General features: G+C 41.6%; 1 protein-coding gene across 2 annotated transcripts in view; it reads left to right on the top strand.

The window, feature by feature from the left end:
• Positions 1 to 27,918, top strand: part of DPP4 (dipeptidyl peptidase 4) — a 78,420-nt gene that overhangs the window by 33,196 nt on the left and 17,306 nt on the right. For both annotated transcript variants that reach the window (XM_057551402.1, XM_057551401.1), the window contains exons 9-20: positions 3,383 to 3,543; positions 4,978 to 5,090; positions 12,840 to 12,975; positions 15,036 to 15,080; positions 17,171 to 17,278; positions 17,538 to 17,605; positions 18,559 to 18,612; positions 18,994 to 19,115; positions 20,873 to 20,920; positions 21,166 to 21,264; positions 23,430 to 23,499; positions 26,013 to 26,207. In XM_057551402.1, coding sequence (XP_057407385.1) covers positions 3,383 to 3,543; positions 4,978 to 5,090; positions 12,840 to 12,975; positions 15,036 to 15,080; positions 17,171 to 17,278; positions 17,538 to 17,605; positions 18,559 to 18,612; positions 18,994 to 19,115; positions 20,873 to 20,920; positions 21,166 to 21,264; positions 23,430 to 23,499; positions 26,013 to 26,207 — 1,219 coding nt within the window. The remainder of the gene's footprint in view (positions 1 to 3,382; positions 3,544 to 4,977; positions 5,091 to 12,839; positions 12,976 to 15,035; positions 15,081 to 17,170; positions 17,279 to 17,537; positions 17,606 to 18,558; positions 18,613 to 18,993; positions 19,116 to 20,872; positions 20,921 to 21,165; positions 21,265 to 23,429; positions 23,500 to 26,012; positions 26,208 to 27,918) is intronic.

Here is a 27,918-nt window from a genome sequence, read left to right as displayed (position 1 = left end):
CACACCTGCTTCTCCACATATCGGATCACCTTCCTATTGGAGCCACCCTCTCCACTGTAGCCATGAAGACCTGTTGGGATCAAAAGAGAGTACATTTTGAGAATCTGTAGATTCATAAGTAAATGGACAAACAAAGCTGCAAGGTCTAAACAGGGCCACGTGCCACACTGGGGAGGGACACTCACAGAGGAGCCTGTATTCTGGGACTTGGGCCGCCACCCCACCCTGGGTCCCCAAATAGCTTTCTCTTCTCAATTTCTCTGTTTTCACTTTATTTTATGATTTTCTAATTGATTATTATTTTACTTTAGTTAATAAGTGTTTTCTTTTTTTAAAAAAAAGATGATAATACTTTATCTCCTAGGATGAAGTTAATTATGTTAGAGTCACTTTTGAGTATGAATGTAGTTTACCTAACCCAGAGCTGAAAATGAGAATTTTGGTGAGATGAGAGGGGATAGAGAAGGAAATAATTTAGGTAGATGGAGCACTCCTTACCCCCCTGAAGCAGTAGTGTTGACAGTGGCGGGGGTGGGGGGAATTGTGATTAATTCAGTGCAATTCACATTGAGTGCCAACCACCTACAAGGTGCTGTGCCAGGTGCTGGGGACACAGAGACAAATGCTACCCAACTGTTGTTCTCAGGGAATTCAGCCCAGAGAGAGACAAAGAAGCCAACAAAAACTGTCATGGAGTGAATTAAGTATCCTATTAGAGGGAGGAAACTAGGTCCCAGGGGTACCTAAGGAAATTCAGAGTGAGTGGCAGGATGGGAGTTATCACAGGATGGTGGTGGGAGTGCCACAGACACCCGTCGTGTTCATAGCCAACTTCAGGAAGGGCTGGATATCTTTTCCTTCTTTCTTTGTTCTTCTTTCTCCTTACCCGTGATCCCTTCATTCTTAGGACTTTGAGTTTGACCAGAGTAGTTTTATAATAATGGTTTTGACACATCATTGATATGGAAAAATGTGTTCAGTATTCTAGTAAGGCAGAAAGAGAAAGACAAATACCATATGATATCACTTATATGTGGAATCTAAAATATGACACAAATGAACTTAGCTACAAAACATAAATAGACTCATAGATATAGAGATCAGACTTGTGGTCACCAAGGTTGGGGGGTCGGGGAGGGATGGATTGGGAGTTTGGGGTTAGCAGATACAACCTATTATAAATAGAATGGGTAAACAACAAGGTCTTACTGTATAGCACAGGGAATTATATTCAATATCCTGTGATAAACCATAATGGAAAAGAAAAGTAAATAAATAAATAGATAGATAGATAAAGTGTTCAGTATTCTAAATAACTACTAATTCAAAACATAGACTCCTACCTGCCACCTGTACTTAAAAGTGATTTTACAAAGCATTACCTTGCTGTCATTGTATTCATTTTATGGAATTGCATCTTGATCTTAGATTAGAACCAATGGGTAGAAGCTATAAGGAATGAGACATGAACTCAGTATATGAAGAAGTTCTTAGTGAGAAACCCCCTTGGCTCAGAATCACAAGGCCTGCCTTCTCGTCTCTGTCAATTCACTCTATCTCTCTAAACCTTAGTTGTCCTCTCTGTAAAATAGCCTATGCATAGACTCACCCAGGGTTCAATTAGATAAGTGTTTTGTAAATTCTAAATTGCTGCATAAATGTAACTCAGTGATATACGTAGAAAGCAGTCAAAGGGGGAGCAGGCTGCCTGATCAAGTAGAAGGTTTTCTGTTACTAGAAGTGCTGAAATAGGCAGGAAGGAACAGTAGAAGATGGTCTCCAACCAGACAAATCTGGATTCATTCTTGATTTTAGCAACTATTGGTCATGTGCTCCTGAGTAAATTACTTCCTCGCTTTAAGCCTGCCTGCCCCTTTGCTCATCTGCACAAGGAGTTATTGTGAGGATTAACCGAGGTAACAGATGTCAGTTACTTATCAGTGTATGGTCAGCAGGCATTAAATGGCAGCTGCTCATCATTATGATTATTATATTTTATTATTATTGTTATTTTTATTACTGTCACTCCTACTACCATTACCATTGTCATAATTGAAAACAAGCATTTGGAAGAAACTTGTCAAGAAGCCATAAGAATCAGAAAAGTGATTGGGGGGCTTCCCTGGTGGCGCAGTGGTTGAGAATCTGCCTGCCAATGCAGGGGACACGGGTTCGAGCCCTGGTCTGGGAAGATCCCACATGCCACGGAGCAACTGGGCCCGTGAGCCACAACTACTGAGCCTGCGTGTCTGGAGCCTGTGCTCCACAACAAGAGAGGCCGTGACAGTGAGAGGCCCGTGCACCGCGATGGAGAGTGGCCCCCGCTCGCCGCAACTAGAGAAAGCCCTCACACAGAAACGAAGACCCAACACAGCCAAAAATAAATAAATAAATTTATAAAAAAAAAAAGAAAAGAAAAGAAAAGAAAAGTGATTGGGACAAATGATTTCCTAACTCTAATATTCAAGTTTTTATGCTTTTGCTTTTACCTTTCCTCTTGCAGCACAACATGAAATGTGTGGATTAACTCTGTGTAAAGGACTAGGAGGCTCCATCAAGTCTACTTGAATCCTCTATTCCCAGTTGGTAAAAGAGGTTTTGGCATTTTAAGAGGCAGAGATTGGAAGTCCCATGAATAGACTCCATAATAAACATAGGACGGAGCTACCTTTGCCAGAGATTGAGAACGAGTGCAGCATTGTTCAAGAAAGCGAAACCTTTCCTTTCATTTTGCTTCCATCTTACCGTCTTCCCTCACCCATCAGCTGATAGACCAGAGGAGGGTGTTAATCCAAGGGAGTCTTCAGTTTCTAGACGAGGCAAAGGAGATGTTTCTTGGTAGGGGTCTCATGGAGCTCCCTTCCATTCTAAATCCATCATTCTCACGCCTTTTGTGCCAAGAGTAGTAAACTCTGGGCACCATATTGGTTTGATAGCCTGGAGTCACACACCACCCACCAGTACCCTGCGGGCTCAGTACAAACTGAGCCCACTTGGGGAGCGTATGCTGGCATGTTGACTGTTTGAAAATTAGAAAGGAGAATCAGCCCCTTGTGTGAAATTTACTTTTAGTATGTTTTGCGGCATAAATTTAGAGGATTATAAGATAAAGAAAAAAAATGTAGAGTTTATATTAAATATTGTGTGCTAAAATATTCAAAAGTGGTCCAACGGGTTACTTATTTTTACAATCCCGCTCTATCCTTGAAGATTTTATTTTTATTCGTTCGTATTACTCTGATTTTGGAAGCCCAGCAAATGCAAAGTGGTTCATTAGTTGAACTCTACTGTAATTACTAAAGCTAATGAGAACAATATTTTGAATGCCAAAGCCAATTTATCAGCTACTTCTTGTAACAGAACAATTTCTGTCTTTTTTCAGAGGAAGTCTTCAGTACTTACTCCGCTCTGTGGTGGTCTCCAAACGGCACTTTTTTAGCATATGCCCAATTTAACGACACAGAAGTCCCACTGATTGAATACTCCTTCTACTCTGATGAGTCACTGCAGTACCCAAAGACCATGCAGATTCCTTATCCAAAGGTCTGTGCTCCGTTCATATAGTGGTTCCATGATTTGATGGGAAGAGAATGGTTTCATTTAATCCTTTCCTGCTAATGAAAATATTGTCAGTCTCTCTTCAACAGCTTGTGTGATTACTCTTGCTGAAGTCAACAGCATGTGGCAATTTTAAAGTATTTTTATTATCCCAGGAAAGAGTGTGATTTAAGGTTTTGTAATTTCTCCAAAAACTTTGAAGAATGACAAGCCGAAAAAGATGGGGAAAATGCTTTTGAAAGAAGTAGGGGGAATGAAAATGTTTGAAAGGAGGAAAAGAGAGGCTGTGATTGAATCACAAGCTCATCTCATTTGTAGAAGTTGGATTGTGCCCTAGATAAAGTTGAAGAGCGGGGTTATATATCAGGTGGTATTACTAACTAACAGATACATGACGAGTTTTAGTAGTTCTATTACAGATTTGGCACTAATGTAAATTTCACCCATCCTACATTTGGAATAATAGTGTCATGTCTTGGTTTTCAAGACTGTTTCCCCCTCCAGGATGCATGTTTATGAAAACTGAAGAGCCTTATTAAGCAGTATAAGCCAAGGAAGAGGGAGGTTTAGGAAGGAACCAGGATTCTTCGCTTCACTAGTGTCATAATAACAATGGCCACAGTATCATCTATAGGAAAATCTAATAGGAAAGTGTTTTTGCTGTAAGCAATTTGGGAAAAGGAATTTTATTTTTACCGACTCCCTCAATTTGCTTTATGAAGAGCTGCCATTTTAGGGAGACAGAGGAAGTTAAAAGGAAAAAAATCAGAGACTAAATATGGAGATGTATTTTCAGTGGAATGTTATTTTTTGAAGAGTGCAACTGGCAAAGAAATACCATAGAGTGTTCTCACTAAAAATATCATATTATTTCTAACTAATTTGTCAATTGAAAATCTATGTGTATATATAAAACGATTTTATAGATTTCTGTCATAACATTGATTGTAAAACTCCAAAGTACTGAACCTGAATTTGGAGTGGAAGTGATGGCTTCCTAATTAGCATTTTGGCTCTAGGCTCAGGTAAACTAATTTTCCTGGGGGATTGTGTCTTTGGCTGAACCCAGGGTATTCTTCCTAGTGGTCAGCCATCAGTCTTCTTGTCTTCTGGAATCAGGGTATATTTACAAATTAAAAGAATTGATTTTAACAAATTTATCCTTTTTTGCTCAAAGCGCATAAATTATGAGCATTCATTACTTAAACGGGAGTCATATATGTATTTCTGCCTGAACATGAGAAGGTTGCATTTCATGACTCTCCTTTATGTTCATTTTATCTTTATTAAATTGTTTGAAAGTGTCTGTTTATAATTTTATGGCCATAATGCAGACATTTTTGTACAGCTTTAAACTTGTGTGATGATGTTATATATATATCTTTTGTCAATACCAATTCCGTGATTGTCTTTTCCTAGGCAGGAGCTGTGAACCCAACTGTAAAGTTCTTTGTTGTAAATACCACCACTCTCAGCCCAGACATCAATGCAACTTCCCAACAAATCTTTCCTCCTGCTTCTGTGTTAATAGGGTAAGACTCTTGACCCAAATGCTTGTGTTGTAAACAGTTCCACAGCTCCCAGGGAGAACACTTTCAAAATGAATGGCAGAACCAATGGCAGTATCTCATGGTGTCACCTGGCCCGGCCCATCATTCATTCTTCCATTCAACCACTCTGTTGGGCTGCACTTGCCCAGCTTTAAGACCAAAGAAAGAACCCAGAGTCAGCAATAAAGACATCTGTGGTTTAATGGGTGCGGGAGCTTACACATCTGAAGCAAGGTCCTGGAGCGACACCCCACAGCGTGCTGCTGTGGACGGTGGGCAGGACATGGCAGCAGGCTTCGCTCCCAGGGGGAAGAGGAGATTGCCAGTTACAGGGAGGATTACATCGGGTTGGCTCATTATTTACCAAGGAAACCAGCGGAGAGGCACGCCCCTCACCTCCCGTTTGTTAAGAGTCACTGGCTGGAGCCTGGGGCGAGTATGTAGGAAGGTTACTTGGGGGAGTAGGTGTTAGGTGGAGCAGGAACTGGTCCAGCAGGGGATGTACAGAGAGCAAGAGAACAGCCATCTTGGGTGGCCTGACCACTCTTTGCTGAGTTCCAACTTCATGCCTTCATGCCGGGCATGGTTTCCAGGGGTGAGGTTGCAGGATGAATAGGGCAGCCAGAGCCTCTGGTGTCATGGAGCCTCCACTCAAGTAGGGGAGGCCGACAGCAGCCAGGTAAACAAATAAAGTTATGTGAAATGTTGTGAAGACAATCAAAGGAGGGCAGGCGTGATGCTGATGGTTGGGGGGAGGTCAGGGAAGGTCTCTCTAATAAGAGGCCCGTGAGCAGTGATGTGAAGGAAGAGGGGAAGATCTAACCCCATGGAGAGCTGGGGGAGCAGTATCCGGGCAGAGGAAGAGCAGGTGCAAAGGCCCTGCAGAGGGAGCGTGCTTGGTGCAGTAGGGGCCCTGCAAGGAGGCCACAGAATCTGGAGCACCTGGGCGGAGAGGGGAGTGATGGGAGGAAGGTCAGGTCACACGGGGCTTTGCGGGGCCTGGTAAGATCTAGAGTAATTCAGGGAGACCGTGGATTAATTTTAGGCACCCCCGAGACACCCATGTGCCTCCAGGTGTCATTTGCTTGAATGATCCTTGGTGGTTTGAAACTCTCAGCCCCTCCTTTAGTTTCCTGTAAACACCAAACTGCATGAAACTTTTGGCCATCGGTTGCTCTCTCTTCTTTTCCATTACTTACGTTGGTTTTATCATTGCTTCTAAATAATGACTAGCATCTATTGAGCACTCTCCGTGTGCCAGACACAGGGAATCACACGCTTTATCGTATTAGTCTTTAAGTAACTCTTTCCAGCAACTATTATTATATGACTGTTTTACAGATAAGAAAATGAGGCCTAGAGGTTAAGAAAATGACCCAGTAAGGGGCTGTATTCAAATCTTTCTGACTTGAAAGAAAGAGCTTGTAACACTCTTCGAGGTGCCTCTCTCTCCCTCTGTGTGAATTCAGCTGGTGCCCCCAGATGCCTGAAGTTATCATCAGAGCCGTATGGAAGCATTTTCCTTCTCGGGGTTGCATTTACTACATCAGGCATGCTGGAGGCTTTGCTCTGTGGTTATTAATTCATTTACTTGCTTAGAAATATCTATATTAACCTGTTTATTCCGAGGGAAAATTAATTATCACTCAACTAAAAAATATTTTTTTTAGGTTCTAAAATCTGCTCTTTGGTCCCGTCCAGCCACCTCTTCCATCAGCATTGATTCAGCACCCACTGTTTACACTCACAGATGTCCTGTAGGGCTGAGTCTGCCTTCTGGCACTTAGGATGGGGTGGAGGATAGAAAACATGTCAGTAAATGACTCCCAGAGCGCCTACGACAGAGGCATAAACAAAAGGCTGGAGGCATCCTGAGGAGGGGGAGATGGGTTTTCCGTGACCCCGGGGATCAAAGAAAGCATCCTGGAGAATGAGCGAATTGGACAGGGCACGGTGGGGAGGAGGAGGACCGGAGTGGGAGGATCACCGAGCGTGCACAAGCTCGGGGCTGCCCGGGAAAGAGCAGCACGCCCTGTGTGCCCTCTTGGTCTACGCCCAACATCTGTCTGAAGGGAGGATGAGCCGTGAGCTCCCACGCTGACAGATTTTAGATCTGGAAGGGGCTTTGGACCTTACAAGTGTTTTTAAGGGGCGAGAAAGCTTTGTGCAAGTGAGACACAACAGAGGTGGGGTGCCAGTAAGCAAACGGCAGGTGGCTGCTCGGGTTATAGGCCCAGCCCCTGTGCCTTCTCCTTCCCCCAGGAGTCTCAGAATAGACAGAACCTACCGGGGTTCCAGAACACACTCAGAACACCACTGTGAGACACAGAGGAGAGATCTGAGGCTCAGAGAGGTAGACCCATTTGCTTAAGATCACACAGCAACTTAGCATGGGAGCTTGGGAATAGGACAGAGGCCCACACTTGCTGGGCCAGAGTAATAGAATAGTTGAATTAAAATGTACTGGGTGCTTCCTATGTTGGGGACTCACGTTGTCTCATTTATTACCCACATGCTGCCTATGGTGTCATTTTCACGGCCATTTCACAGATGAAGAGATGGCATCTTTCCCACTTAGAAATCACTTTCCAAGGCACAGTTGTGAATTTTGGAGCTCAGGAAACTTAAGCAGTTTAAGGACTTATTTTTCACCCTATATGAATGAATCCTTAAGTCTTTGTTCTTTGCAGCTCTTTACGCCACACTCGTGGTGAGGGCTGCCTTACTCACTGTGGGTATTTTCTGGGGAACGTATTTCACCAAAGAAGCATTTCTGGAAATGCTACAGGAATGTGCTGTGTATGAAACTGCAAACCCAGCTCTGGTCTCTGTTAGCACCAGTACAGCTGCAGCTTTGCTAAAACCAGGCTTGAGGGCCCCTCTGGAGAAAAATGTTCTAGTACACGGTGGTGCTTCGTTTTCTAGCCTCATGCAGAGATCAGCAGGGCCAAGTTAATGCGGGCAAGTTATGCCTCTTCAGCTGCCCAGCACCTTCTGTTCTGTCTCGTAGTAATTCACTCGCTCCTGGAGCCAGGCCCTCCTCTGCCCGCGCACCCATCACTAATTTTCTCCTTAGGCCTCATCCTTGCATCACAGAGCATCCAGCAGCTGAAATCCTACAGGAAGATGAGGCTCTCCACACACATGCACACGTTTTCCAAGGGTTCTTTTAGGAAAGTGGACTCCAAATAGCCTTCTTCTTTTCTAAAGTGGCCTAGTGGAAAGGGGTAGGTGAGGTGGGAAGAAAACCCTTTAACATGATTAGTGGGTCTCCTGGTACTAAATAACTTTATCTACTAAAAGCCAAAAATTATGCTTCAGGTTCAGCAATCAGCCATATAAAAGTAACTTTTCCCCATTTGAAAACATTGAGCGATGGAATTTGGGAAGTCTGCCAGGAAACTCACATGCATCTGGCATCTTCCCTGCCCATTTCTAGATCAAAGGTTCATGAACCTGTATCCTCCACTACCTTTGTCACTCTCCACAGCCCAAGGTGTACTCTGCACCCTGTGAGGACTCCATGAAGGCGGTTCACCAGTGGAGCGGGCTGTAAATTTTGAATTCTTATATAAATGCGCTTCTCTTCAATCAGTTTCTCTTTAGGATTTGGAATTGAGGGGAGACAGAATGAGGGTGCATAACCCAGCCTGGAGCTGCGATCACACCAGGCCAGGATGTCAGTGAGTCATGAAAAAGATATAAGGAAACCAAGGGCTTAATTGTAATTTTTACTGGACGTTTTAAGTCCCCACTTAAGACCAGAAAAATCCAACAAGCAGGATCATCAAGTATACTTTCCACAACATGCCAATTCTATTCTGTAAAAACAGAGAAGCACATCCTGAATAGACTGGTTAGAGTGGTTGGGGGAGGGGTGGAAGAGGAACCAGGGACCTTACAGGCAGCCTGGCCTTCCCTTGAGCCACTGACTGCCTTTCCCAGGTGAGACACCGTGATTCAACAAGCTCTTCTAACTTCTGCAACAGGATTAGTCCAAGAGGAGTACGATTGATTTGAATACTAAAGCAATGAAGTAATTTCTGTACATAAGGAGAGTTCACACCCATGTGGAGTCTACTGTGGGCCAGGAACTCATCTAAGTGCTGACATAAAGCTCATGATCATCTTATGCGGGAGGAATGTTAGAGTTCATGTTTTGCAGACAAGTAAACAGAAGTGTAGCGAGGTTAGGTAACTCGTTCAAGGTCACACACTGGACAGGGTTGGAATCAGGACTCAAAATAAGCCGTTGGCTTCAGATTTCCTGCCCCCAGTCATTCCCTCTGTAGAACCTCCACCCATCCCTCTGGTAAACATTGCTGGTTAGCTTCACCCTCTTAATTCTTTTCAGGATAAAGCTCCTCACTCTATGAAATCTATTTATTCCTCGAGAGTGTATATAGACGGAATAACTGAATTTTATAAAGCAAATCATATTTGAATGCACTGGGAGAGACTTGTGCTTGAGAGTCATATGACACAGGGTATCCCTTTGTAAAGTGGCCACTGCCTTGCAAAGAGTAGGCATGTAACAAAGGTCTGTTGTGTGATATTAATTCCCCTAATTTGTGTAAATGTTTCTTTGGGTATATTAAAGCTACTTAAAATAAGGTACCTATTACTACCTGGAAAGAAAACCACTACTAAGAGCAACTGCATGCGGTGGAGTGATTAATTCAATGAATCACCCAGGGAAGAGGGCATCCTGCCAACGCTGGCCGCAGACTTCATGCTACCCTTTTTCCCCCTAGAGACAGGTACATAAAACAATAAGAACTACTGGTATAGAACAGGGCTTAGCAACCCTGGGCCTGCCGGCCAAATCCTGCCCCCACCCGTTTTTAGATGGTCCCCCAGGTAAGAACGGTTTTTACCTTTGTGAACGGTTGGGAAGAAAAATCATTAGAAGAATAATACTGCGTGACAGGTGAAATTTACATGAACTTCAGATCTCAGCGTCTCGTTGTCACGCAGCCACACTCATACATTACGCACTGTCTCTGGCTGCTTTGGTGCTGCCAAGGCAGAGTCGAGTAGCTGTGACAGAGAGCATGTAGCCCGCAAAGCTGGAACTATTTACTGGCTGGCCCGTTTCTGAAAAAGTGTTCTGACCCCAGGTCTAGAGAGTTCATTTCAAAAACTTTTGTTTTCTATCTTGCGTTTCATTCTTCCATTCCCTTTGCAAGTATTTATTCCCTACCCACCCCGGGGGTGACTGGTTTGCCTTTCCATTTTCTCACTTAACGCCTCTGCCTTGGGCTCAGTACCGGGCAGTTAGACTAGATGAGGCGCCCTCGCTCCTGGGCCGGCGAAGCAGCATTCACCCTCTCAGACTCTGCAGCCTGGCGGTTCATGATAAGCACCATGAGACCCGTGATAGCGGTGTAGAAGGAGGGGGTCTTCAAGAAAGCCTCACGGGCGGGGGATATTTGAGTAAATCCTGAAGAAGTTAAAGCATGACAGTCATTTCAGACAGAAGGGCAGGTTGACCAAGGGAGGCATGTGGAAAACCTCACAGGGTGTTCAAGGGACACCAGTCGTGCAGACTGGACAGTGTACAGTTCTTTTTTTTTTTTTAATTTTATTTATTTATTTATTTATGGCTGTGCTGGGTCTTCGTTTCTGTGCGAGGGCTCTCTCCAGTTGTGGTGAGCGGGGGCCACTCTTCATCGCGGTGCACAGGCCTCTCACTATCGCGGCCTCTCTTGTTGCGGAGCACAGGCTCCAGACGCGCAGGCTCAGCAGTTGTGGCTCACGGGCTTAGTTGCTCCACGGCATGTGGGATCTTCCCAGACCAGGGCTCGAACCCGTGTCCCCTGCATTGGCAGGCAGATTCTCAGCCACTGCGCCACCAGGGAAGCCCAGTGTACAGTTCTTAATAAGCAAGAGAAAGGACTGAAATGGAGAGGAGTCCCTGTTTGTGTGAAGGTGGTGCTTTGCTGCTCGGTGAGGGGTTCTGGTCTTCTTTCAGTGCCTGCCACCTGCAGCGGAGACAGCCTGGAGGCCCGGGTACCCCTGGGTGTATTAACACAGTGAGTGTCCTGCCCCGCCAAGGGAGATAGTGAAGTGGTGAGGGGCTTAAAGTGCTTTATCCAGAACCTGATCCATCCTATGCGCTCAACAAATATTTGTTGTTTGATTTAGTGTCTGTGAAGGGAGTGGGGACAGGAAGGGATCTGTGAATTCTGAGGAAGAACAGAGCTACTTAGGTCACGAGGATGGGTCAGGACTTTCCCCTCTGTTCAGTGCTGCATTCCACAGAACTTTCGTGAGCACCTGCTTTGTGCCAGGTAGTCTGCTAGGCCCTGGAGATACCCTGTGAACCAGACAGCTGTGGCCCAGCCTCAGAGAGTTTGCAGTCAAGCAAGGAGAGCCTTGACAAGAGGAGGGGTGGGCACAGCCCGTGAAGGAAAGAGCAAAGGAGCATGTTAGCGTGAACGGATACGGCCAGAGGGTCAGATGGGAAGGGGTGGGACGAAAAATTTCCTTTGGAATTCTTCTGACCAAAGGGAGCAAGGTTTTTTTTTTTTTTTTAATTTTTATTTATTTATTTATTTATTTATTTTTGGCTCTGTTGGGTCTTCGTTTCTGTGCGAGGGCTTTCTCTAGTTGTGGCAAGCGGGGGCCACTCTTCATCGCGGTGCGTGGGCCTCTCATTATCGCGGCCTCTCTTGTTGTGGAGCACAGGCTCCAGACGCGCAGGCTCAGTAATTGTGGCTCACGGGCCTAGTTTCTCTGCGGCATGTGGGATCTTCCCAGACCAGGGCTCGAACCCGTGTCCCCTGCATTGGCAGGCAGATTCGTAACCACTGCACCACCAGGGAAGCCCCTGGGAGCAAGGTTTTGATCACACACTGGACAGGAATGATTTAAGAAGAGTCACACAAAAATCGCACGAGGGTGTGGGGAGCAAATAAAATAAAATAAATTATCCAGAGCAAATATTTAGGGAGGCTAGCAGAAAGGTAAATTAGGAATTCCATGCATCTCACTTATCACTCAAAATGTAGTTCCAAACACTGGTAAAGGTTTTTGTTGGACGAGGATGTACTGCTCGAGATATCTCTATTTATATAAATTTATGTTAAAATACCAAAAGTTTCCTTAATTTCTTCACACGATTTATATTTTGACACTTGAGAAAAGATTTGTAGGATATAATTATTTGGTTTTCAAACTTTGCAGAGATGTGAGTCCATTTTTTCCCCTTTGAAAATGAAGTTGAGAAAAGGGTCAACTGTAGTTTCTCCCTAGTAGGAAGAATGTTTTAGAGAAACATATCAAATTACCAGAAAAGAATAAAATCTCAACCAGTGTTCCTGGGTTCCCTGTAATGGCCCCTCCAGACAGCAGAAAAGAGATGGGAAAATATCACCCTTGACACCCTGGCACCACCAAAGGCCAGTTGTGGGCTTGCAAAGTCCTGAGCCATGGCATGTATGTTACACCTCCGTGGGATGTTAGCTGTTGTTCTTCCTGTCAGATATATTTGCATTTCCATTCAAAATTAAATTACACTTTAAGCTTTAAGAAAGGGTAAAATACTACAGTGTTAAATGGCTTCAACAACTATTTAAAACTGGATTCCTATTAAGATTGATTTCATTGAGCAGAACGTCTATTTGTACCAAGGTCTGGAAATAGTTATTCTCCCTCTCCCCTCCCTCCCTTCCCTCCTTCCCTCCCCTCCCTCCATCCCTCCGTCCTTCCTTCCCTCCCTCCTTTCAGGGATTACTACTTGTGTGATGTGACATGGGTAACCGAAGAAAGGATTTCTTTGCAGTGGATCCGGAGGATTCAGAACTATTCAGTCATGGATATCTGTGACTACGAAGAGTCCACCGGAAGATGGATTTCCTCAGTGGTAAAGCTGAATCGGGATGTTCTGCTTCCAAAGCTACATGTGATCTGAGGGCTGGAGGAAAACAGGGAGAGTGTTATCAGGAAATACAGCTTGAGTTTCTATTCTTTCTCTGTGTCTGACCCTGAGGCAGTGAGTAAGTCTTGACTGACTTTTAGATAATTTGATATTACCCGGTGGTACTTCTAGCTCATCGACTCTCACTAGTCTTACTGTTTTAGTTATGGAGACTATCACTTGCGAAAAGGGTGGTGGTGATTGGAAAGCCAGAAAATAGAATTTGATGTCAAAATTCACAAAGTCCGAGAAAGCCAGGGGCCGCAAGGTCAAGGAAACATGTTTCAGGAAATGGGAAGTGACTCGCCGAGTATACGTGAAGCAAAACAAATATCAAGAGGCCACAAATCTATTACCACACTGTGACTATCTTTCAGCAGTAAACAGCTTTAGAAAGTAAATAGATAACTTCCACGCTGAGAGCATGGCAACATTAAGGCAAAGGCAAGTGTTAATCCAACCTTGAAGTGCTGGGGGTGTTTCCAGCCCAGAGACCACAAGGTATAGGCCGTGGATCAAAATTAAAGCCCCATTGGGACCAACAGCCTCAGGAGGGGTAGAGCCTGGGGGAGGCTTGCTGACATATGTCAAGGACAGCTCTACAAGCCCTTTTCTGGTAATGGGCTCTGTGCCCACACACCTCTTCTCCCTGCTCCACCCTGGTTGGGCACACAGCAGATTCTTGCCTCAGAAATCCTGCCCCCCACTGCCTGCCCCTGTATCTTGATGCACTCATTCATTACTTATGTAGCAATCATTGAATACCTATTTTGTTCCAAGTTCTGTGCATAGCTCTGGAGGGAAAAAAAAAAAAATTAGGCAGCATGCCTGTCCCTAAAATGTTTATTTTCTAGTAGGGAAGACTGTTATGAAAATCAATAATAATAGTTACCATTTCTTGAACACTCACAGTAGCCAGACACTGTGGAGACAGGCTCAGTAAGGTTAAGGAGTTTGCTTAGGTCACAATGACAGCCAGAATCCAAACTAAAAAACCAAGCTCTTTGCTTCCTGCCAATTAAATCATCTCAGTATCAAGAAAATGTGCTCTAAAAGTGTATAAGCAAGGTACAAAGGAAATGTAGGGCAAAAGAAGATAATCAACCTGCCTGGGGGGTAGGCAGAAGGGGATGGGAGACGACATGGAGGAGACTAGAGCAGCCTGGGGTAAGTTGTCATATTCGGGGCAGCATGAAGGCATGTGGACCCTAGGAGCAGAGGCTGTGCAAAGGCATCTGGGGTGAAGGGCTTGGAACCTGCAGGATCCGGGGGTACACTGGACTAGGGGTTGAGGTAGAGGCACGATGATGAGAACTGAGGTTTGAGATATATGCTAAGGCTCAGGCACCGTTCTGAGTAGTTTGACCTTACCTTGTAAGACACTCAGAGCTATTTCAAGGTTTTAAGTAGGAAAGAATTATAATGAGATAGAACTATCTGTTGCCTGATGAGGTCAGCTGTGGGTTGAGCAGGGTGGAGGGCAGACGGGAAGGAGAGCAGAGCAGCAGGGTCTCCAACCAGGAGGTCAGGGCAATGGACCTGGGAAACCCGACAGGACACAAACTAAGGCAATAATGGTGGAGAAGAACAAGAGAAGTCAAAGAACTAGAAGACAGGGGCTGAGGAGGTTACTGTGAGAAGACCAGGAGTCTGGAGTGATTCCCAGGTCTCTGGCTTGGGTGATGGTGCCGCTAACCCAGGGAAGAACAAAGGAGTAAGAACAAGCTGGTGGGGATAAGGGAAAGATACTTCTGTCCTTGCTGAATTGAAAATGTGGAGGAGCTTGCAGGACGGCTTATGAGTTACACATCCAGGACAGAGCTCTAGGCAAGAGAGGTAAATGTTCTAATGTAGCTATGTAAAAGGTACTATCATAAATACAAGTATGTGAATGGAGATAGCTTTCATTTATTTTATTACAAGTACAGTCTTGCTTATATTGCCACAAATTGCAGCTAAAGAGTAGAATTCATATCTCACTTCTCTCTGTATTTTTCCCTCCCTAGGGACGGCAACACATTGAAATGAGTACCACTGGCTGGGTTGGAAGAGTAAGTTGTAAGAGTTATGGGGTTTTCTGTCGTATGGATCAGATACTCAGAGCTATTTAATATGCAGTACCAAACGAGGCCTCTATGTTATTTGCTATTAATAGAGACAGAAGTTGACCTTTTTTCACGTGATATTTTAATGCGCCCTGTAGAGATGTCTTTTTGTAGAGAATATACAACATGCTTGGTTGGAAAAAGTAAAAGGACGAGTGAAAATTCAAGAGAAGAGCAGATAAAACAAAAGACATATTCTAGGCAAATTCTAGCTCCTGGAAAGTTAAAAAGCAACCGTTGCTGAAAGGCAGCCAAGATACCAATTGTCCTCGTTGACCTCAGGTTCGAAGTTAGGCGCTTCGGCGGCAGAAAACACGGTTTCCGCCCTCAGCCTCTGCACAAACGTAGGGGACAGGACTACCCCCAGTAGGGACGCAGTGACACTCAACACCACACCCGCTATGCACCTCTCTTTGGAGGAATCATACACACGTGGGTTCACACTTTACTATACCCTGGATGCAGAACTTTCTCCAAGGAAGCACGTGACCCTCCGTGACTTCCCATGCCTCACGCTACACCTTGTGCAGACTTACCAGCCACGTTGCTACAAGCTGGCGGCGTGAAGCAAACCGACGAAGGCACTGCAGCCATCATGGCACGGCGTGTGAAAGAGGAAGAATGAATCGCCCCTAATTTGTACGACCACTTCTATTAAGCCCCTTTAAGAGGGAAACAAAGTGACATAAAAAATGTAAGGATTTCTCGTCTTCCAGAACACAGAGGTGCAGCCCCCTGGTCCAGAAATGCGACCCCTTCCAGTTGGGCTCGGAGCCCCCTAGCATTCACACGTCCTTTTTGTTCAGGCGTTGATTGGGCAGAGGGGAGAGGTTTGCCAACATGAAAAGTGGTTTCCTCCATGGCAAGAGACATGCTACACTTCCTCACGACTCTTTGAAAAAAATATGTTTTTTCCTCTCTGTATTTAACCAGACAGATGCCACTTTTCACACATTTCTACTAGGCACAACTCCATCCAGGGGAAACAGGGAAATGTATTAAAAAGATAAGGCTGTGAACACAGGTCTAGAGAGGGGAATGTGTTTCCGAGCTCTGTAATGAGAACACCAAGTGTACTGCACGCCTCGGCTTGCTCCATAAATGCATTCGTTTTGAATCACTAAATAGAAGAGGGAAGCATTTTTCTTCCTTCCCAAAATGGGAGCTGATGAGCGAGGAAACAGCGAGAGTGAAGTGAACCAACAGTTTTAAAAGACCATCTCCTACCTGCTCTCAAATGTAGTAAGGAAATCGAAGTCGTAAAGAGATATATTCCTTTCAGGCTGGGATAGAACCCCTTCTGCTTAAACGACATTATGTTCTGAGAACTATCTTTTATCGAACTGTAAAAAATGGAAATTTTGTTCTATATTTCCATACAACTATTTTTTTTTGGGTAAATTGTTGATCCTATTTAGCAAAATGGAAAGGCTTATAATAGAGACGATAGCTATATGAATGTTTCCTTATGAAATATACGACAGACATTCCTTATGGTATCTAGTCCAGAAATGATTAAAGAGTTTCTAAGTCTGACTTTCAAAAAAATTATGTATAAGAAACAGGGGGGAGGGGGAAATCCCTCAAATTACAAACCACCTCCAACTAGAAACAGTCAAAAATAATATTAGTCTGTTTCAAGAGAGCACGTTGTGACATCGAGGAAATTGACTTCTTAGAACTGAAAGGCTAATGCTAATTTTCTCACGCTTATATCAAGACACCATAGCGTTATTCTCCATAGACAGAAGATGCCTAAGGGTAACAATAACCACTGCTATGTGCTGAGTGTCCTGTGTAAGCCTCTTCATGTTTATTCTTTCATTTACTCCCCACCAAAAATTCCTTAGGAGTTAGATCTTTTGTCTGCATTTTCTAGGAGGAGAATTTTCTATTGAGACCCTCTGATTGCAATCGGCAAGTAAATGAAATATGGGTTTTGAGCATAGGTGTTGGGAGGACTTTCTGAAGCTAAAGTTGTACTGAGATGAGGCTAATGTGCTTTAACATGTTTCATGGTTCCTATTATTTTCTAGTTTAGGCCTGCAGAACCTCATTTTACCTCTGACGGGAATAGCTTCTACAAGATCATCAGCAACGAAGAGGGCTACAAACACATTTGTCACTTCCAAACAGATAAGAGAGTGAGTATTTTTAAATAATTTATTTCGGGTTGATCTCCTTTTTTTGAAACTAACTTGAAGTGGAAATCATTTGGTAAAGTCGATCACTATGTACCAATAATCAGACTAATTCAAATACCCCAGTGGTATCTGCAGTAAGGTAGGATGGGGGAAAGAACCGAGATTATCCCAATTCCTGATGTAAATGATTTAATCCTCCCCTTAACTTTGATGAGAGAGAGAGTCTAATAAACCTCTTTTTTTTTTTAAATCCCATCAGAATTGCACATTTATTACAAAAGGAGCCTGGGAGGTCATTGGGATAGAAGCTCTTACCAGTGATTACCTGTAAGTATTCTAATAATCGGTAGTATATCAATATATTTGTCATAATCATGCCATTCGTTGCCCAGAAATAAGGAAAAATCTTCTACAAATAAAGAGTAGTCTATTTGGAATGTGTTCAGGACTTTTTTCTTTTTAACATACGGAAGCCTTAATGATTTTCACATATGCTCAGCAGACTTGATACCATGCCACCAAGCAGCTCTACCTCTTGCTCTTACCTGCTTTGCATTAGAAGAGCTGGAGCCTCTTTTTCTTAAACGTCTTGGAACACTGAACTAGCGTTCAGGGGCATTTTGTTAAATTTCAACGGATACTGGATTTTTGGAAGGCTTGGAGAGGCTATTGTATTTGTCCATGTCTCGGCCTTACTCTTTGGCGAATGGAAAGCTTTTCAGAGGCTGTCAACTACCACACATGAATTGATGGGATAGGGAGTGTTGTTTTTCATTAGCATCTTAGGCACTTTTTATAATTCTTTATTAGTTTCACCACGGAGGAGTTTTGCCATTGCTCAAAGCAGTTTTTGAAGGTCCTGTTTAGAAGTGGCTCTGCCACTCTTAGGAGGGTGGGGCTCCTGCCGCCCAGTGGTTTGTGTTATGAAACAGAAAATATGGAAAACAGTGTAGATAAATGGGGTGTCAACTTCAGACTAGTTGTCCAGTCATATTATTCTGAAAGAAGAATTTCTTTGAGTTTTTCCTTGTCACTCTAATTAAGGGAGTAATCCCCATATTCAGATATTTTAGTCTGTTAAAAAAAGAATCCCCTATTTAGAGATGATGGGGGACAAATGGTTTCTGAGGATGAGGGGGCAGGGAAGAATGATAAAAGAAGGGCAAGCAATAATGCACATGCACTTGTGTGAACACTAGTGCTTGGTGTTGAACTAAATGGAGTGTACTTGACCTTTTCTTAAAAAGAGAATTAATATATTTCATTTGTTTTCTTCCCAGATACTACATTAGTAATGAACATAAAGGAATGCCAGGTGGAAGAAATCTTTATAAGTAAGAGTTTTATCGAGTTGTGGACTTGACCTTTTAGCTAATGAACAATTTCTGGCTCTTGTGTTTTTATTTTTTATTTTTATTTTTTGCCTAGTCCTAATATATTAAATTGGAACTACTATCGAATGCTTTTATTCCTCGATAAACCAACCCACATGTCAACAAAAGAGCATGACTTTATTAGATGCTTTGTGATATTTCCAGACAACGGGAGGTTTGAGGTTATTATGAATTAATTCATGCATTTTTTTTCACATTTTAAAAGTTTCTGAGTATTGCTTTGGCATTCTGATATCTTTGAAACTAGAATACGGCATTATTCAATTCCTTCTTTCATTTTTCCTTTCATCAAGTACTTAACTTCCACCATTGGTTTTACAGAATCCAACTTAATTACCACACAAAAGTGACGTGCCTTAGTTGTGAGCTGAATCCAGAAAGGTGTCAGTACTACTCTGTATCATTTAGTAAAGAGGCGAAGTACTATCAGCTGAGATGTTCTGGTAAGTATGAACCAAGGACAGGGAGGGAGAGCAGAGGGGTACCCCCAAAATCCCTCTCGAGTAGCTCCCTGCATCCCCTACCCTCTCTGGACAACCTTCTTACCACCCTCCTGGCTCAGTGTCTCCATCCCTGAAGCCTTCCTTGCAGTGCCCAGTTTCTGCCCTGCTCAGTTCTCTCCTATTGAATCTGAGTTCTTGAGATCATGTAAGTCCTATTCCCTTCACTCATGTATAAGTGGTGAGCTAACCATCTCTCCTTCCCCTTCTAACCAAGAGGCTTGCTTTAGACTGAAAGCACATCCCAGAGCTTATGTATGACAGAGGCACTTCATCCTTATACACAAACATGCTGTGCATTTTTTAACACAAATTATAATTTTATGCACTTGCCCCTTGAAATGAGAAAAATGTATGTAGGTGGTGCCTGTGACTCAATCTGCTCACAGCTTCATCTTCTGTTGCTATTGTTATTATTGTTTTCTTTATTTATAATATTTCACTTATAGTGAATATCACTTATAAGTGATATCACTTATAAGTGAATATCACTTATAGTGAAGAAATCTGGACAAGGAGAGACAATGTGATTTCACAGGTCACGCAGCTAATAAGAGGCACAATGGGATTCAGACACAGGCCTCTGCCATTAACACTGAGCTAGATTACTTCTCAAAATGAGAGAAAAAGTCTGGATATTCTGAAAAAGAACTGTGAATCGCCAAAAAGAGGTCTCCAAACCATTTACCTGAACCTTTATTTTTACTGGCACATTTTCTTTAATATCATATTTTCTTTGTAGTTCTTTACTATGGCTGTTTCCAGTCACCATTTCTTGGGCACCTGTTTTATATATACTAGGTACTGTGCTCAAGTTTTGTATTCATGATCTTGTTGATCCTTTAAAAAGAAAACTCTATAATGCAGATATTATTATCCTCATTGTACATGTGAGGAGATTGAAGCATAGATATGCTATCTTACGTCACAAAGCAGGAAAGCCAGGGATTCAAACCCAGGTCCCTCTAATGCCTCCACAGTGGTGCTGATCAAATGTAAAAATTAATATCATGATCCAAATGTATCAAAATTAAATAGCTCACGAGATAGCTTTTTCTATACATTACCTTCCACTCTGCAACTACCACAGTTGGGATAAATAGTGAAGATATGACTGTGTGAGAAAAAACACTTTTCGCGTGCCAGGAAGGAATTGCTTATCCAAGTCGGGCACAGTGCAGATGTGCTGCCTGGTCCAGGACTCCGCAGTGGGGGCAGCAGCGGAGGGAAATCTGCCCTTTGGGGGCCGGGGAACCTGGCTCTGGAGCTCCACCCTAAGGGGGCGGGGCCTGAGAGAGGTTGTGGTACTCGCTGGACCTCGGTGTTAGAGTTGGGAAGGATAGCGGCTCTCGTTGGGTCTGGATGGCTTAGTCCACAGATGAGGAAATTGGACTCAGGCATAGTAATGTGCACAAGGCGCCCAGCAGGGTCAGAGGTGCATTTTCTGTTTCATTCTCCAGAGCCCTGTGCCTCTTCGGTAATACTTCTTACACTCAAATTGCGTGCATGTTAAGGAAAAGGGAAATCAGCTAACACTTAGTAAGCTTCTTATCCAGTGTGATATTCATTCTATCAAAGCTAAATGGTGTCAAAATTGTATCAAAGTTAAATGGTAACAAACGCTATTTTTGAAAAGTATGTTATCTTCTTTAAAAAAAAACAAAACTCTAAAATATATTTTTCCCTTATTATGTTAACAGGCCCTGGTCTGCCCCTCTATACTCTGCATAGCAACAGCAATGATAAAGGTACTTTCTCATATTTCACCCTCATTTGCTTTTCAGGAAAGTGTGTGTGAATAGAAGCAACATGCACTTAGCACAATGGGATTTTCTTTGGCTTTAGAGTGTCTTAACAATGACTTGAACACAAGGCTTATAACCTGAAGTCCGTGTAGTCCCATCAGTGAATCGCCCACTTGTTTGTTATTGCTTTGCACAATCCAGATTCTTCACGTTGTAACAAATGACTGCTGTCTCAATTATTTGTTTAGAACTGAGAGTCCTGGAAGACAATTCAGCTTTGGATAAAATGCTGCAGGATGTCCAGATGCCCTCAAAAAAACTGGACTTCATTTATTTGCACAAAACAAGTAAGTTAAATTTCTGTTGGAACATAACTTTTCATGGAAACACCAGTAAAAATATAACTAAGTATAAGTTTATCTGACAATATGTATTTTATTTTATATGTAAATCTAACATAAGGTTATTTTTCCATGAAATGTTCTGTCACAAGAACCACTAGTTTTACATTTTTTTAAATTTAAAAATACAGTACCATTCTATATAACATATATCAAGAGGAAAATATTTGGAGAAAATGCATTATTGCTAGTTCAGTCTCATCCCATTAGTAACTCTATTCTACTATTAAGTATTAATTGTGTTTTTAACTTAATGATATCCTAATATATTTTACCTTTAACCCAAACAGATTTAAAATAACTTGTATTAAAAAAATAGGGTTGGCTATAAAATGTTGAAACTTCAGTCTCAGGACAGAAATCTTGAATTTTTCCTAACCTCCTCCCCATGATAGGCCCTGGCCTGGTGGCCTGATCATGGATTATGTTCAGGGACGACTAAGAACAAGGGGTTTCTTTGAGTAGGAAATCTTGTAATTTTGTTGTTGTCATTTTTATTTGTTTGCTTGCCTTTTCTATTAAGGCCTAACAACTCATAAGGGAGGGGGAATCCATCAGGATTGATTTATTTTAGATTCTTTTTAAAATATAGGATAATAATGGAAGAAACTCAGGTCATCCAATTTTAAATGGCAGGAAAAGCATGGAGAGTAGAGGGTACTTTTGAAGAAGAGCTTAGAGCAGTGCTACTGAAACTGCAGGTGCTTATGGATCACCTGGGACCTTATTAACATGCATATTTGGAGCCAGCAAGTCAGGGTAGGCCCAGGATTCTAAGTTTGTAATAAGCTCCTATGTGATGCCAATGCTGCTGGACCTTGAATCTGGCTTGACTGGCAAGCGCTTAGAGTTCTGGAGAGAGTCCTGGAGAGCTATCTGGACCGCCTGGTACAGAAGGTGTTGAATATTAAGATGTGACATATTAAATATTAGGATGTGACACGCCCCACCCCCCAAAGGAGAGACTGTGCATCTTCGAAAAGATAGGAAGTGCAACACTCACAATCAACTAGTGCTGATTCAAACAAAGGGGAGATCAAGTGCTGACTTTGGCATATTTATTAAAAACATCATTATCAACTGATAGTTTGACATTCTACTCAAATATAATAAAGATTAAAACTTTTGTTCTCATAAGCACATTTAATCAGAAGGCATAAAATAACCAGCAAAATACAAATTGAAGAAAAATCTATCTACATAAAGATTTTACTCTTAAACTTTTATTTTTTCCTCAACTAAAATAGTTATAATAAAAAACAAAAGAAAGATAAACATAAGGAAGAACAGCTCTAGAGATAAAGATTTTTTTCCATACAGGTTAGATCTACTGAAGCTGGAAATAATCTTATTAAAATATGAAACAACTCTCTTTCTTTCTCTCTCTTTCTCTCGCTCTCTTTTTTTTTTTTTTTTTTTTTTTAAAGATTAGTCTAACTAATTAGCCTGAATTTGGGAGCAAAGGTAACCGATTTATTATTTAGGAACAAATTTTATTAAACTGATGTTAAATCAAGCACAGAGAATTAAACAGACCTGCACAAGATCGTACAGAACAGTTTGCCCCACATAAACCTGATTTCATTCTGTGAAACACAGAGCTGAAAATGGGAACTCAGCTTTACGGTCTGGGATGGCAAGAAGAATTACAAAAATGTTATTAAATCAGAATTTTAAGATAGAGTTAAGGCCAACTAAAAATCCTAAACATCTTCAAAGAAATTCAAGAAGAGGAAAACATTTTGGAGGAAAACTTAGAACATAAGCCATAAACAAACTAGATAAGTAGATCAGATGCCAAAGAACAGAATCATATAAACAAAACATCAGCAATTCTAAGATGCCCTTTTATTTTACAAGGCACCAATGTATTTAATAGATCCATTAGAAACAACTTTATTGTTTTAAACTTAAACTAGTATTTTAACCTGAAAGAGAATATTTTTATATCTGAAAAACGTGCTGAATCAAATCGGTTCAGTTTCTTTTTCTATTCTAATTTAACAAATTGCTAAACTCTACATGTTACTTATCACTGACAAAGATAAGGAACCGAAATCATGTGCTAATAAGTGTTCTTAATTCACTAATTAACCTTTCTGTTTGTTTAGAATTCTGGTATCAGATGATCTTGCCTCCTCATTTTGATAAATCCAAGAAATATCCTCTGCTAATAGATGTGTAAGTATCCAAGAAAAGGGAATAATTTAGAAGTTAATGATTGTACATCTTTTGCCCGGTGCAGCTTACTGAAAAATAGAGCCAAATGCATCCTTTCTCTCTTCCTGAATCATTGTAGAGCAGTTTTAATATTTCTTCTTCCATTCTGCAATCGCAAATCCAAACCTGTGTTTTCTACCATCTTTCTAATGGAGAAGGTAGACACTCTTCTTCTATCACAATGGCATATGGAGTTTGTTTTGATTCCCCCCCCCCCGAACCCCAAGAGAATTCCAAAGAGATTCTCAAGTCCCCACGTTCATCCTTACTTCACGGACATTTTAACAAGCAATAGATGGGTATTAACAGTCTTCACAGTTTCCTTATCTCCAAGTTTGCCCAAACATCTCCCATTGGTAGCCTTTAATTCATTCCAATGTCAGGTTTCTCTTTCTTTAGTTCCTGAAATATGCCTGATATTTTCCATTCCCTTTTTGGTGAAGAGAAGATGTGATACAGGAAAGTATTCATTATAATTCAAACTTCTCCAAGTCCTAGAGAAAGTTCTGAAATCACAAGTCTTTGAGCAGTAAATATGAGCTCATGTGAGGTCTAAATATGGCATCTTTGTAAAATATTTTTGATAATTACTAGGAATATATTTTACTTCAATCTTTCCAAAATTGCCCTGACCTCACACATAATGCCACAATGCCACTCTTCCTGTCCCAACTTGCCTCATTTCCTTTATTCAAAACAAAACAAACCAACAAAAGTGCTGGGTGCCTGCTGCATGCTAGGTAATTTGCCTTATTTTGTCCACACAGCAAGCCGATGTGGTAAGTTCTGTTGGGCCCATTATACAGAAAGGAAAACTGAAAACTCAGGGATACTTTCCTGTTGCTACTAACAAAAAAAAAAAAAAGAAGGGATACAGATACTAGCATCAGACACAGCCTTGTTCCACTGTGTTTACAGTTCCATGTAAACCAAACATAAAAGCTCAAAGAAAGAGAAAGAGGTATTTTAAACTTCCAGATATGCTATTTGATTCTCATTACACTAATTTAGTCAAGTTTTGACTACAGTAGCACTCACTTGCTTTGGGCCTTAGCCTCAATACTAAATAACAAGGATCCTTTACCTTTAAAAAAGAGTGATATTTTGACACAAGCATTTGTTTAAAAAAAAAAAAGTGATATTTTTATATTCTTGGACTCCCCAGTAAGTAATGACTAGATCTCCCCTTCATTAGGAAAGTTAAAAAAATATGGTAAATTTGGTGCCCATTCTTTTCAGTGATTTTCCTCTTCATTTTCGAATATGTCTAAATCTTTGTTTTCTATTTTTAAAAATGATGTTGTTTAATCTTACAGGGTTAGGTTACTTGATATATAGTTAATATTAAGGGAAGCTATTACTCTACCAAATATAAGACCATTGAAAGGACCAAGGCATTTCACATGTTAAAAAATATTTACTTGCCCAAGAAATTCATGAATGCCTTCTTCTTTTTAAAGTTAGAATGTTGCAAAATCTAGTGTAAAATTAAAGTCATATAATATTTTGTTTAAAACTAAAGTTCTTTTGACTGCCATCCCTCAGGAAAGGGAGGAAAATGTTAGCAAAGTGGTCCAAGCAGGCCTTGTCCAGTCCTGTGGAGGAGAGAGTGAGCAGATGAATGGGAGAGACGGGCTGAGGAGGGAAGACTTATCGGAGAAGATCTGGGTCCAGGAGTCCTGTAGGTGGTGCAAAGAAGACGTATTTACATGAGATCCAATGAGCTGTAGGGAGTGTCTCTTGGTTAACAAATGGAAATGAGAGGGCTTAATGGAGATTGTACACACAGCTGTGTATGGATAAGTTATAGCCTATATGAAGAATGCAACTACGAGGGAGTTAAACTCGTTAATAAATAGAATGCCAAACAGTATACCCATCTTCCAATATAGTCTATTTCTTTCTCCTCTGAAGTTTTAAGGAATGGTGTTCGTTCATACTTTGGCCCATTCCACAGTGCCTTGTGGAGCCTTAGTCAGCAGCGCTGTGCTGGGCACTGCGGCACGTGCAGTGCATATCCTACAGCAGCCAAAGTCCTTCAGGAAGCTCCAACCAAGGAAACTTGTAGTGTAGGAATGTTTGTAAGCTCAGTCAGAAAGATATATTCAAAGCTGTATTTATTGTCATCCTCATGGTTTTTTCATAACACAACTCCCCTATCCCAATTATTAGAATATTTACTTCTTTGATCTCCAAGATATATACGACTTAGAAACTGTTGGCCTGTGAAGTCTGTGTTTGATAACAGTTTTCAAAGATAAAACTGATGGGCCTCTTTGGAGGAAACACACAGCCATTATAGTCATGTTGCCAAGTTTTAGAGGACCCACTGTGGACACCCCCGGTGGCTGGCACGATTTCAGGCTCGTGATCAGGAAGACGTACACTTCCGGTCCACAGGGGATAGAAATGCAAGCGCTCCTCATTTGCTTCAGGAAAACCACAAAGGCTAACAGTTTGGGATTTTTTCACAGATATGCAGGCCCCTGTAGTCAAAAAGCAGATGCTGTCTTCAGACTCAACTGGGCTACTTACCTTGCAAGCACAGAAAACATTATAGTAGCTAGCTTTGATGGCAGAGGAAGTGGTTACCAAGGAGATAAGATCATGCACGCAATCAACAGAAGACTGGGAACATTTGAAGTTGAAGATCAAATTGAAGCAACCAGGTGAGTGACTAGGAGGTGAATTCAAAGGTCATTCGATTTCTTTCTCCCTCCATTTATATTTTAAAGTTGTGAAGTGTAAAGGATTTAAAGTGTCCTGGGATGAATCTTTCATTCTTGGGCTGAATTTTTAGTGAAGATATTATGTTTAGACTTAGAAAGAGAGTTGACATATGTGCTACCACCTTCTATGAGTTGGGACTCAGAATTCATCAAACACATGGACAAACTGAGGGATAAATGTACCCCTGAGTAAACATCTAACTAAACAAGCAAGCCACCCCTGTAGTCAAGGATAAGTAGAGGAGTTTGGTGTACATTTACCTTGGACGAGGGTGACAGCTATGAAGTCCTAGGAATGGCTCCTACATTCTGCTGAGTGAGGGTTACTCCCTCAATTTGGGAAAGTTGTGGAACATGACCGTTGTCACTCACAATTATAAGGGCTTTGTTAAGGATGAATGACATCAGTTATGAGACTATAAATAGATGTGATATGGCTTAAGAAAGATTTTAGTCATGAATGATGGTTACCCTGGAATGCACATGTAACATGCAATGTTTTACCTGCATTCTCACTGAAGCTGCACAGCAACCCTGAGAGGTGGGTGTTCATACCTTACACTTCAGGTAAAGAAATGGAGGCTCTTAGGTTAGGTAATTTGCCAAGACTGGTCAGGATCTGAAACTAGGTCTCCCTCCAACTTACATTCAATTGCATTCAACTGGTAAATGGGAAATGTAGTCTTTGAGTTTCTATAACCAACTGCATAGATGTCTGGAAAGCAAAGTAAGTTAGTGATTTTAAATAATGCTGTGAAACCATCAACTAGGAAATGGAGAAAAATTGTGAATGATTAAATGGATGGAGGAAAACGCCTTTAAAAAAAGGAACAACCAAAGAGGAGAGAAGATGACAATTTATTAAGTATCCCTAAGTCTGTTACATCAAAGATAATGATTAGCTATCATCCTTGAAAGTAAAAAAAAAAAGGTTAGATAAGAGAGAGGATAAATTGGTTCAGGAGTGAGGCTTTGATATTTTACAAACACATTTTCATTTATCCAGGTTGGTCCTCTGTGAGAGAGGGCATGATTTCCAGGTCTTCTCAAGTCTAAAATGATAGAATTGTGTTATCCACAATCTACAACTCCATTTAAAAAGTAATGAGCAGCTGCTTTTCAGCAACTAAAAGGAACTAAACACAACAACACAGATGAATCTCACAGACTGTTGAGTGAAAGAAGCCAGGAACAAAAGTGTATGTCCTGCATGACCCAATTTATATTGGTACAAATTCAGGTGACATTTTTATGGAATCCAATAAAAGGAAGACATTTCTTTTTTTCTTCTTTCAAAGAGAGAAATGACACAGAGGCATCTGGGTGATAGTAATGCCCTATATTTTGGTTCAAGGTATGCTCACTCTGTAAAGGTTTACCAGCTTGTACAGACATGATTTGGTGCACATTTCTGTACATACGTGTTCTAAGTTTAAAAAGTTTGCGTGGAGTGGATAATGAGTTGAAAACTATTTACATTGAATTTTTTCTAATATTGCTTAACTCAGGGCAGTCTAAGACATATATCATCCATTGAAAACAAAGATTTTTAAAGTCACATATAAGTCAATGCAAGGGTCCCCTTCCTCCCTTGACACTACAAAGTTAAGGGCCCCATTTGCTAGATTTTTTTTTTAAAGTAAACAAATTG

The sequence above is a fragment of the Balaenoptera acutorostrata genome, chromosome 8 (assembly GCF_949987535.1).
Source record: "Balaenoptera acutorostrata chromosome 8, mBalAcu1.1, whole genome shotgun sequence".
In the NCBI taxonomy this organism is placed as follows: domain Eukaryota; kingdom Metazoa; phylum Chordata; class Mammalia; order Artiodactyla; family Balaenopteridae; genus Balaenoptera; species Balaenoptera acutorostrata.
Note: the sequence above shows the minus strand (reverse complement) of the source record. Positions and strands in the feature narration are given on the sequence as shown.